The 12,500-nt window shown below is 39.0% G+C and overlaps 1 protein-coding gene across 2 annotated transcripts in view; it reads right to left on the bottom strand.

Annotated features, from left to right (window-relative positions):
- Nucleotides 1-12,500, bottom strand: part of CaMKI (Calcium/calmodulin-dependent protein kinase I) — a gene marked incomplete in the record, with an annotated part of 195,607 nt that overhangs the window by 12,809 nt on the left and 170,298 nt on the right. Inside the window, 1 exon segment of one of the 2 annotated variants that reach the window (XM_069336228.1) lies at nt 10,429-10,585. Within the exon segment in view, the coding sequence (XP_069192329.1) occupies nt 10,429-10,585 (157 nt within the window). 2 annotated transcript variants of the gene reach the window in all.

Below are 12,500 nucleotides of genomic sequence, written 5' to 3'. Positions count from 1 at the left end.
TTTTGTGATCTACTCTTTAGACAATTCATAGTTCCTACTTTTGAAAGTCAATCAGTATACTCACAGAAAGTAAAATAATCATAAATCCCTAAATAGGTAGGAATTGTTAACTAATTTGGGTTATTAACCTAGCAATCATTGTGATGCGTTAACCTCTTAGAGTGCGAACGAGGAGTTCTTCCACAAATGTAAGTCTCCTTGAGAGTATTATTATTGCTTTATAAATTTTTGAGTTTTGTGTTTATTCAAGTACAGTGATTAGTACCCAATGGATAAGTTGCAATTCTCATACAAACTTTAATTATGGTCCTATCAGGATTTTGTCTCTTATACAGTACTTGTAATCAGTAAGAACTGGTGAGAAAAACAACACACAACCTAACATTACGATCTGCCAGTAGCAACAGCACTAAGACTATTTTCCTATATCACTGGTTTCTCTTGCATTTTGAGGTTACGTGTTCTGTGGCCTTTTGCACTGAAATAACAATCCTTAATTGAGGTACTAAAGAGAAAATATAAATTTCAAACCATTTAAAAGATATAAAAGCTAGTTGGCGAAGAGTAGGTTTCAATTAATACTAGAGCATATCTGAAATTACATATACGTATCCTGTATGTCTCACAAGATATCCTCTAAAATGCTAGCATCCTAAAAATATAAAATTTGCCTCTCATAATCACCCAACTTTGAGAATAAGGTTGGAGGGGAACGGGAGGAAGAATGAATGAGAGGAGGAAGGTGGGACCGGGGGAGAGAAAGAGGTAGATAGTGTACTCTGTAAACAAACCATTAACATTTAGATTAATATTGAGTTATAACACAGTACAGTAGTTCCAGTGACATTACTGATTGGAACATCTTAATTATAAATTATAATTGTCATCAAGTGGTCAATTTGTTCTGGTATGAAATATTTGTGTAGAATTAATCAATAACTGGTTATGTAAGAATATTGGAAAATACATACAAAATATGTTTTGTCTATTATTAAAACTGTTTAGGAAGCAAGAAAATGCTAAAGTAACCCTTGGGTATGTGACATGTCAGCAAATTACACATATGCTTTTATATTTAATTAAACATAAGCTCTCTTTAATGGTAACTGTTGGACAATCCTGTAATTAATATTCAATCATTGTATAGTTGATCCAGATTAAAATCTTTCATATTTTAAAATAAAACTTATGACCTTTACGTACTTTTACTGTACCTTTATATACTAATACAAAAAAAAAAAGAGATGGAAGTAACGTCTTAAAAATATAACTAACTACCTTCTACAACTTTTATGAACATAATTTCTGCAAAACAAATTTATTTTTAAATGTGAAAGTACATGGTGTTCATCAAGATTGCAATTAATTTTCCTTTACAATGTTAATTGCAAGTAATTATATTAAATTTTGACACTTTTTGGATTATGCATGTTAAGATTTAAAGAGAGTTTAAGAAACTGTATATCTTCTGGTAAGTCATTTTCTATTCACACTCACTAGACTAAAGGTACCTTCCTACGGTCAGAGGAGAGGGATGCTTACATTTGTGAAATGTCAGAACTATAAGTACTTAGAATCTATTTCATACTAATCACAGTGATGGAGAAATTTCATATTGTTTTGCCTTAAATATTTTGTAAACATATACAGTATTGTATATCTGTTGAGCTTAACCACCAACAGATATAGAAAAAAGAGAGACATTTCTCATTTCTACTGCCAATCAATGTGATAGGATAGACTCTAAGTATCCTTATCAGTAATACACTTAACAGGCATTTTGGTGCTACAGATGCATGCAGCTTCAACAAACCCTTCTTGGTGTAAGCCAGAGGGGTCTGGATTGCCATTCCCCTTAAGATGCGGCACGACTGCGTAGGCAGACAACAACCTAATCTAACACAAAGCCACAGCCACCACGCCAGGCACCCTGGTGCTTCTCTAACTACTGCTTGTGATGTATCTATCAAACTTTGCTTCTACAACTATATTATATGGTCTAACAATAATGAAGCACATAATACAAATAATATTGTATTGTAATTTCAGACTATGAAAGTCTTATAAATGCTTCTGGTGTACAACATATTGTGTACAGTACTATATTAGAGTTAGACCAGTGGATGCAATAAAGTGACAATGAAAAATGATCTTTACGAGTAACAGCTTTCTGATTGTACAGATATCTACAACAAAGATACTGATCGGAAAGCAGTGAATAAACAAAATAAAACAATGTCACAAAAGAGACATCCACACAATTTTGTGATGTGATGTAATCAAGCACCAGAGAGCAAGTAGGAAACTGCCTCCATATCAAATTATTATGACCAAGTTTTCTTACATAAACTTACTGTACATGGACTTTTCTCTTGGCATTAAGAATTTTTTCTTATAGAGAATCTTTTCTTAATCTTAGTTCTTTCCAGATACTATATATATTAAGTAATACAGCTTCACATCTTCATTTGTATCAAACTACAGTATGTTAAAATAATGTTTGATTATGCATATGTACAAAATTAAAAAGCATGAAATTTAGTATTATGCAAAAATTTAGTATGATGAAATGCCCTTGTCTGGAGGTCACTCAATGGTTCTCCAGAGCTATAATTCTAAATCCAAATGTGACGAGCATCTATGACCATCTTGTGAAGTACTGGGAGCAAGTACCAGAATTCAGCACCCATCAAAGAAGCTGGGGAGTCGAGGGAGTAATAAGATTCCACACACTGAGAAAACCCGTGCAAAATGGTTGAAATGGCAACACAAACACTTGGAATACTTAAGAGAAATGTTCATGAGAAATGAATATCAAACAAATGCTAAAAAAACTAACCAAAAATCACCTTACAACTTCCCCTTCTTGCTATCAGATAGCAGTGCTAGTCAACCAGGGATCTGGCGAGGTCACCAGCATTACACTTAAGCCTGTAACTCTCAGATACTATTGGAAAGTAGGAAAAGAGGAGGCATTGAGGGGGTTTCCAGTAAGGACTGTTTCATTATACTCAACACCCTACTTATGAATTTGTCCCTACCCCCAACCCAGTACCTATCGAGAGTTTATTTCCCACGTTATCTCACATGAGGAACCCACAACACTTTATTACAAGACATGGGAACCTGTAATGGGAAACCATGCATAATTAAAAGAAAAGGGAGCTTATACGAGAATGTCAATGCCCTGGACATCGGATCCAGCGAGATGTAGAGAACAAGGAATGGCTGGGCGGTACAGTATTTGATTGCTAGCACTATCTGAGCACCAGAAACCATGGATCCTAATAATGACTGCTGACGTACAGGTATTGTTAAAAGATTGCCACCAGAGTAGCAAGCTTACAAAGGTCATTAGATTGACGGTTGACATTTGGCAGATTCAGTTTGGTCACCCTGTGAAAAATCTACAATAAATTAGTTTTGGAGGAGGGCACTTCTTACAGCATATTAAGAGCCATATGCAAATACTGTACCTGCAAATAGCAGCCACCAGAGAGTGCATGACAAATATCTGGCTTGACACACCAAACATCAGTAACCTTCAGCTTACACCAAAATGAATCCAAATAATTCTTGGTAAGATAGGAAGATGTAGTCTACATTTGGATAATCCAATCTCCAGGTCCAAAAGAACAAAAATCCCTATAGTGAAGGGAGGCATGGAGTTACTCCACATGACTATCTAACGTAAGAGCTACCAAAAAGGTAGCTTCAAGCATATCTTCAGCCAATAGTGACACATGAAACCTTGGTGAAGACAAGAAATCAAGAACCTGGTCCAAAAACCACTACAGCTCAGGAGAATGAGTGGGATGTAGGTGAAAGAATGCTCTAGCTAATTTAATAGTTGTTGAAGATAAACCCACCTGAATAGCAGAAGAGAGAGATTTGGCTAAAACCAATCGGTAGGAAGAAGCTGTATTTGGCATGAGATGGCAATCTATTGTGTGTCAAATCATGAAAGATTTTGCAACAGCTGAAAACTCTGTAGAAACCTGACTGAGGGTAAAAACTGACAAAATTCCCTCCAAAATTCCAACTCACACTGCTGACAATGAACAATGCAAATGAAACACTAAAACTTCCACAGTTTGACCCCAGTAAAATGACTATCAGAAGTGCAAAACACTCCAAACGTAAATCAGTGGCGATATGAGAACCCTTTTAAAAGGTCACAAGTAATACATACAAGGGCAACAGCTTCAAGCTCAGCAAGCCACAATGTAGGATAGAAAATAGGAGCTGCTTTTTCACTAATAAGGTTATAAGCCCATGAGATCCCTACCAACCAAAGCCATAAATGCCAAAATTAAAATTGGGATGGAGGGGTAGGGGACCTTTGATGGGGAGCTTTTAGGGGAGCCAAAGGGGCTTTCCTTAGAAAATCAGGTAAAACTTCTGGTTTCCGATCTGCTTATAGACAAAGCTTGAGAAATGGAACCAGATGGTTACAATGAGAGAGAAGGGCTAGAGAAGGTCTAGAAACTCCAGATGTGCCAGCCACAGTGGAGCTAGGAGAATGACTCAACCCATAAAGGTTTGCAATCTGGCTGTCTGGAAATGATGCCACATACACCAGAATCTGGTGATTCCATGTTGAAGTGCACAGATTCACCTGCAACCTTCCAAATGTCTTCCAGAACCAAAGGAAGGAGACCCCTGTCCCTGCCCATTCTCCTGAGATCATAAGAAAATGGGAGTGGTATTTGTGAGTACTGTACATTCATAACCCCTCGAATGTGAACTGCACTAAGAACTAAACCTCAAAATTCCAGAAGACACACACTATATGCAGGGACCACCATCACAGGGGGAAATGGAAGGAGAAGATCCCACTCTTATTCAGGCAATGAACTATGGAAAGAAAATCTGAATGGAGATGTATCACCAAATCCATACTGGAGATGAAACAGCATCCCTACTGCCACTAACTTCCTCACTGTTGATGTAACTTCCTCACTTCCTGTTGACTTGCAATTTAACACCCACTAACTGGAGATGAAGCCTCAACCCAAATCAGCAGCGTCAATGAGCAGCTCAACTGATGGCGAGGAAAGACACTAGGAACCAAAGTCCATGATACCTAGAGGAAAAATGATGACTCAGAATCCCTGTCAGGTGAATTGTGGCTGGTAACAAGCAATCTGGTGCATCAAAACCTTTCCAATACAGAAGACAGTATAATGGCTCAAGGCAAATCTGACCCAATGAGTAAATGAATGCAAAATTCTGGTGACCTGGAAACCTCTTGAGCTCACTGAGAAATTTGGTGCTTGGATAAAACCAGATGAAGACGGGAGGTTTTCCAAAAAAAACACACGAGGAGGAGGCAATCCTTGAATGTCAAACTAACCCTAACAAAGACCAATGCTGAATTGGAACCAGATGGGACATTAGAAAATTGACTAGGAAATCATAACATGTCAATACATGAAGGGAATCCTTGGATGCAAGACACTAACTGAGGGCTGAAACTAACTAGTCGTCTAAATAAGCTAGCACCTAGATTCTGCGCATAGTGTATGAAGGTTGTGGAGGTTGTAAACACAAGTTTATCTGGAGAAAGTCGTGGGAGTTAAATTGAGACCAAACAGAATTGCCCAGTGATAAATGAAAGAACCCATGAAACCTCCAGCCAATCCCTGAACAGGGAGGTGGATAGGAATATGGCAATAGGCATCCTGTAACTTCAGGAAAAGATAAGACTGGGGCAAGGCAACCAAATGAACCTATGACAGTGCAATCATACTAAATGCTGAATAGGAGATGAGCCATTATAGATAAAAAAAAAAATGTAGTGTAGTTGAAGCAAATCCTACATCAGAACAGGAAACAAGTGAGACACCACCTGAAGGGAGTGTCACTTTTTTTTTTTTGAGATATATACAAGAGTTGTTACATTCTTGTACAGCCACTAGTACGCGTAGCGTTTCGGGCAAGTCCTTAATCCTAAGGGTCCCTGGAATACGATTCCCTGCCGCGAAGAATCGTTTTTTCATCCAAGAACACATTTTACTGTTGTGTTAAACAGAGGCTACAGTTAAGGAATTGCGCCCAGTAAATCCTCCCCGGCCAGGATACGAACCCATGACTTAGCGCTCGCGGAACGCCAGGCGAGTGTCTTACCACTACACCACGGAGACTGCTAACAGCGAATGAGACCCTCTCCAACAGCGAATGTCAAAGTGAAAAAATGGGGTAGACGACTGAGCAGGACATCCAAGGGGGAGAACAGGTAACTGTGCCAACATAGATTCTGAGAGATCAGATGAAATGTCCTAGTCTCATTGAAAACATCTCCCCCCCCCCCCCCCCCTTCCCCTGAAAAACCTGAGAAAGATTCACATTCATCATAAAGAAAAATGGAACTGAGAAAGAAGAGTCAAACCAAATGCTTCAGTACCAACATAGGCCATTTCAGAGCCTTTACTGTGTGAGGACATGTCATCAACAGTCCACTCCATGGCAATGGGATAAAAATGAGTGTGTCCAAGAATGTCTGAAATGCCCAGCATGCAAATAATGTGTAGAGCCAAACCCTGAGAATCCATAAGACAAGTTATACTCAAGATTTCAAACCCACAGAGGAAGGGACCAAAGTAAACCCCATGACTCAGACAAAGAGTCACCAGGGAACAGGCAGAGCAGAGCAGGAGTACAAGCCTGAGGAAGACAAGGGAGCCACTGAGTAAGCTGTACTTTGGTAAACTAGCAAAGCTGCCAATGAAGACGAACCAACCACCACCAGGAAATTCTGAGGAGCACAGAGCACAAAATTCCAACCCAGAGATGAGGTGACCAGATAAAGCTGTGCCTACTAGGGGAAAAGGAGATATGAGACCACACACCCCAAAAAGCCCAAAAAGGAATTAGGAAACCAAAACTAATGAAGGGTCCCTGGATTCTGCATCCAACAGACCCTGTAGAAGCAAAATAAAGACAGTACAGCTTCTCTGTATAGAGAAGCCAGTATACAGCTCAGAGCTTAAACCTCACCCAAGGGAAAAAGACATGCAAGCAAAAAATGCTGGCTCATGCACAACCACTTGAGCAGGTACTGAGAAATGTGGACACCGCAACACCTGAGAGAACAGCAAATCCAAGAGGAGCAGCGCCACCCTCCGCAAGGACAGGAAACTGACAAAGTTTGAAGCGAGATCCTGCCAAGATAGGACCTGCAACAGAACCAACTGCAATTCCTGCAAGGTGACCAAGGAGCCAAACCTGACCAGCCAGAAAAAAACAGGCTCCTGGTTTACAGGAGGAAGGTTTACTGGCTGGAAGCCCAAACCAGCCAGTCATTGAAGTAGACCAAGGCACAGACTTGCCCAGCATTAATGGAGAGGGTGGAACCCTCAACAGAAGGATGGCCTCTCATAGACAAGACACCCAAGCCCACAGAGAAGCAATGTTGGCACCTTTTCCAATTTGTTGAAATCCTTCTCAAGATATGGGCAGATCTTCAACAGAACTTGGGTTGATTTCAGGGCCCAATGTCCCTGTGGATTGGTCCCTGACCAGGCCTCCTAACACCTGGACACCATACAACCATTGCATGTTCCAACTTTGGTCTCACAGAAATCATGAACAAAGTCTTTAATATTTCACCATCAATGTAGTTAAAAGCAATTTTGAAGTTGGAAAGCATAACATATGCTTCTCACACAATGCCCCTTATGTGGTGGTTTGGTGACAGTCTACTATCCAGAACCCTAGGTCTCATCTTTTGACAGTTCTTTAATGCCTTTCCACATAATTTGTAGGTTGTGTGTGGCCTATTTACTCCTATTCCATATTCCATAACATGTGTTTATTCACACTGAATTACATTTGCCAAGTGTTGCTCCATACACTAATTTTGTACAGGTAATCTTGAAGGGCATGATAATCATTTAAGTCTCTTATCTTCTCTAATAGCTTAGCATCATCAACAAACATGTTCATATAGCCCTGTATTCGTTCTGATAGATCATTTATAAAAACAATGGACATTACTGGTGCTAAAACTTTACCGTGTGGTACTCTGCTAGTAACACTCCTCCAGTCTGATACATTACTTCTAATTACTGCCATCATCTTTCTGTTGTTTAAAAAAAAAAATCATCCATATTGGCAGTCTGCCTGTCACCCCTCGAGCATGTTCCATTTTCCAGAACAACTTTTTGCATGGGACTCTTTAAAATATTTTTTTTTTTTTTTTTAGGTCTAGATAAACAGTTAACCCAACCATCTCTTTCCTAGAAAATCTCTGTGGCTCACAAAAACTTAAAATTTGTTACACAGGATCTTTCTGTTCAAAGGCCATATTGTCTGTCTGTCACTGTATCATTCCTCTCCAGTTATTCTACCCATTTGGATTTTACTATTTATTTTTAAGTGTTCTGACTACCATGCTTGTCAGTAATACAGGTCTATACTTGAGGGGTATTCTCTGATACCATTTTTGTAGACTGGAACTATATTTACTTTTTTCCATATATCTGATAAGATTCCTGTACATAAACATGTCTGAAATGCCAAATGAAGTGGAATGCTCAGTTCAAGTGCATATTCTCTCAGAATCTAGAGTGAAACTCGATTTGGCCCAACTGTTTTGTTTCTTTCTAGCTCAAGTAATTTTTCCACTTCTTCAAACCTTCTGCATCTTGTGTTTTGTTCTCTGAAAACCTCATTTACAAACGAACACTTTGAAACTGTTTATTTTGTGTTTCACTTATTTCCATTTCATTCTCTGTGCATCTGTTCCCCATTTTCAATCTCTGGATTCCATCCTTTACATGCAGCTTGCTTTTAATAAATTTAGAGAAAAGGCCTGGTTCTGTTTTACATTTGTCCACTACTCCATTCTCAAAGTTTCTTTCTGCCTTTCTTCTCACTGCCATGTAGTCGTTTCTTGCTTGTTTGTATTGCTGGTACGTTTGAGTTAGACTTTCTCATATTGAACCCATTTTTGTCACACTCTTTGGCCCCCCCCTCTCAATTTCTGCTGAATCAATCCTGTTTTCTAATTGTGCATCTCTGTTTTGTAATAACATTTTGTGCCACTATCATGTATCTTAACAAAATTTGGCATACATCTCATTTCATTCCTTCCAACAAGTGTTTCCAATCAAATTTATTAAAGAACTTGCTAGGTTCCCCATAGTGTCCTCTCCTAAAATAAAGTTTTTAAACTGTTTAATTTCCCCCATTCTCTTCTAGAATATAACACATTCCATATTTTATTTCCAAGAAGACATGGTCACTCTTACTCAAGGGAGGAAAATATTGAATGTCAAATTATCTCTTCTTTCTTGGTGAATATCAAATCCAGCATTGATGAAATATCCCCTTCTCTCAATCTTGTGGACTGTTTAATGTATTAATACATGGATGTCTCTAGGATGAGGTTTACAAATTTCCAAGTCTAAATGTCCTCTGTTCTTACTTCATAGGCCTCACAGATCTCAAGATGAAGTAACCAAGTACCAATAGTTGTGATATATTTTTATCTGTTCTTACCATAATCTCCGTCATGATCATTATGAGGCCCTCTCATAATGATAATTATAAATACCTCCAGTCCAGACTGCAGGTGAACTGGAGGTATTTATAATTATCAATTAATCATCCTGATTCCAAACCTACAGTGCCATTATGTCAATTTCTCGTGGGTTGTCGATTATTAATTTGCTTACCTTCAGGTGTTCTTTCATCGGTATGACAACACCTCCACCTTTCCTAATTTTTCTGTTGTCTCCAAATTGAGTAGCCCCTCAGGAATATGAGAGATTTTGCATTTACTTACATGTGAGTATGACAATCCAAATGAAATAAAATAAAATTTAGTTGATGAGTGTATAATGAAAATAGTGCTTGCCTTGAAAGATATGTTATTGATGAATATAACTGAATGATTGGATTTCTAAACCCCTGATGGCGAACCGAGTCTAAAAGTATATATACTGTAGTATGATAAGGGTATACTCTTTTAATTTTGAATGCAGTATAACATTGTAAAAGCAATGTGAAGGCACTTCTTGGGCCCCAGCACTATACAGTTTTAAAATGCTTATTTCATTTAGATGGATAGCTGTTACTGATGTCGTATACCATAATAAATGTACGATACATACTGTATATGTGGTGTTTAGAATTGTTAATAAAACTGCAATGCACACTCGGTGATCTTGCAGACTTGCTCTAAATAACATTTTGTTAGCAATATTATGCAAAATACTGAAATGACAGGTACTGTATTACAAAACATCTGGGCAGTATTAAATACATTTATACAAAGTTGCAAACACTTATGTAGTATTATGTTGTCTTGCAAAGCATTTAAGTCTGATGGCAAACATTAAGGTCATATTTTAAAACATTTAGGCTATGGGTGGAGGCAGTTCCATGTACTGGGTGATGACTAGTGGGTGGTGGCAGGCTGACCTGGGTTCACCACAGCCGCCTCCTCCTCCTCCTCCTCCCTCGCCTCTGCCTCCTCCGTAATCGGGGGACAGGCGGGAGGAGTGTCCACCTCCATGCTCGTGGAGGAAAGGGCCAGTCGCTGCATCTTGTGAACCATCACGATTGCATGCATTAGTTGCTGCAAGAGACAAGTTACAGCCCTTTCAAAGTTTGCTCCTCACAAAGTCTTCAAACCCTCTAGTAATGTTCTAGAGTTTTCAAGAGTTGATCAAAAGTCCACTTCCTCAGACCTTGTTTCTTCAGTTTGTCCTGTGACATTCAAGCACAGCCATGGAGCCCCTGTCATATCTGGAGATCTTAAGCAGTGCCATGAATCTTCTAATAAAGCAGTAGAGCATTTCTTGCATCAAACTGATACATCAAAATAAAAGTATACACATCAAAATTACCTGCTGAAAAAAATTTACTTTCATAAGAACGACTGACAGGAAATATTTAACTATCTCTCATTCTTGCACTCAAGACCTCAAATTTATATTAAAAATTTATGCTAATTTCATGCTGCAAAAATAAGGCTTTTGAGTGTAGATAAAAAAACTCCATTCTGGGCAGGTCCCTTGGTTACTTCCTTAGGCAATGTTCTGTTCTTCTATAGACATCCTTAAACAACCAGGTCAACATTCACTTTGCAGCACACTGGAAATCTTAACACAATCAGTCGCCAACTGCTTCCTGGCATAGGAGGAATCTTTACAGAGCCCCCCCCCCTACTCCAGACATACATTCTAATGTTCATTTATCTACAGTCAAAACTATAAGATTGTGCTGCAGACTTTCTCTATCACACCATCACTGGGACCCACTGAAAAAAAAGGATAACAAGACTCCAAACAGCTGGTGTTCAGGAGCCAAGAACAAGGAAATAGCATTCATGTTTGGAATAGATGCCTCAGAACTCCTATTCCATTCACTGTTCCAAATTTCTGTATCTCGGACCCCCCTTCGTGCGCGCACACACACATAGGGGCAGGGTCCAGCTGAAACACCTAGAGCAGGGTTGAAAAACAAACTCAAACTTTCTAGCACCTGCTGCACCTATTTCTCAGGAAAAATGAGGGAAAAAGTTGAGTGGAGAGCAAAAGTCTAAGGAGGCCTGGATCAGGCACCTGCAGTAAAAAGAGGCATCAATGAAATTGGCAACGAATCCTCATGGATTAGAATGAGCATTTTGGGCAAGGCTGAAGCTTCAGCAAATGTTGGCAAAAAGGGCAGGCAAATAATCCAACCCCTACAGCTGAACTATCTCACCTTGAGAGAAGAGCTCATGGAAGCCAAAGAACTAAACAAACACCACCAGGCAAATATGCACATTAAAGCCAGCTGTAAAAAAAAAGTGCTGTGGCAAAGGATAAAATCTACAGGTGGAATTGTCTGGAAGGCCCCACCTCATGGAGGACACTGTGGAATCATACAGATCCAATTGAGAGTATACAAATGTTCCCAATCAAAACCATATTAAATGTAAACCTTTTTAAACTCATACACCGAGGATCTGCAAAACTCTCAAGACTTCCCCTCAGAGCATAAGGAACTGCCTGCTAGTCTTGGTGAAGAGGAATCCTGATACCACAGCCAAGAAGTGGAACAGAATTTCAGGAGAGAAGGATCCATTTCCAAGGCATGATTTCCCTCTTTCAGCAGAAACACAAAAATCTGCAAAGACTGACCTACATGAAAGCAAGATTGAGGGAACATGTGGCACCATCCATGGGCTTAAAAAAAATGTGTTTGACCCCAAGAATGGTCAAACAACAACTAAGCAACCTCCTTCACAAAAACATCTAATCATTATCACCCATTACTGGGTGGGTCTGGGTGGGAGCATCTTATGACAAAATAAAACACAAAAGATTGACAAAGAAACTAAATCTCAAATAACATTATCAAATTTGCAGAGGACTCATACAAAATGATATTGAAGCCTTGCAAGGCAATCTACGTACATAGTCCACAAATGGTAAGAAGACTGGCAAATACGTCTCAATACTGAAAAACAAAAGACCTTACATGTAGGGCATAATAATACCCATCAT

This window comes from Procambarus clarkii, chromosome 35 (assembly GCF_040958095.1).
Source record: "Procambarus clarkii isolate CNS0578487 chromosome 35, FALCON_Pclarkii_2.0, whole genome shotgun sequence".
NCBI classification, from domain to species: Eukaryota; Metazoa; Arthropoda; class Malacostraca; order Decapoda; family Cambaridae; genus Procambarus; species Procambarus clarkii.
This window is presented reverse-complemented; position numbering and strand designations above follow the sequence as displayed.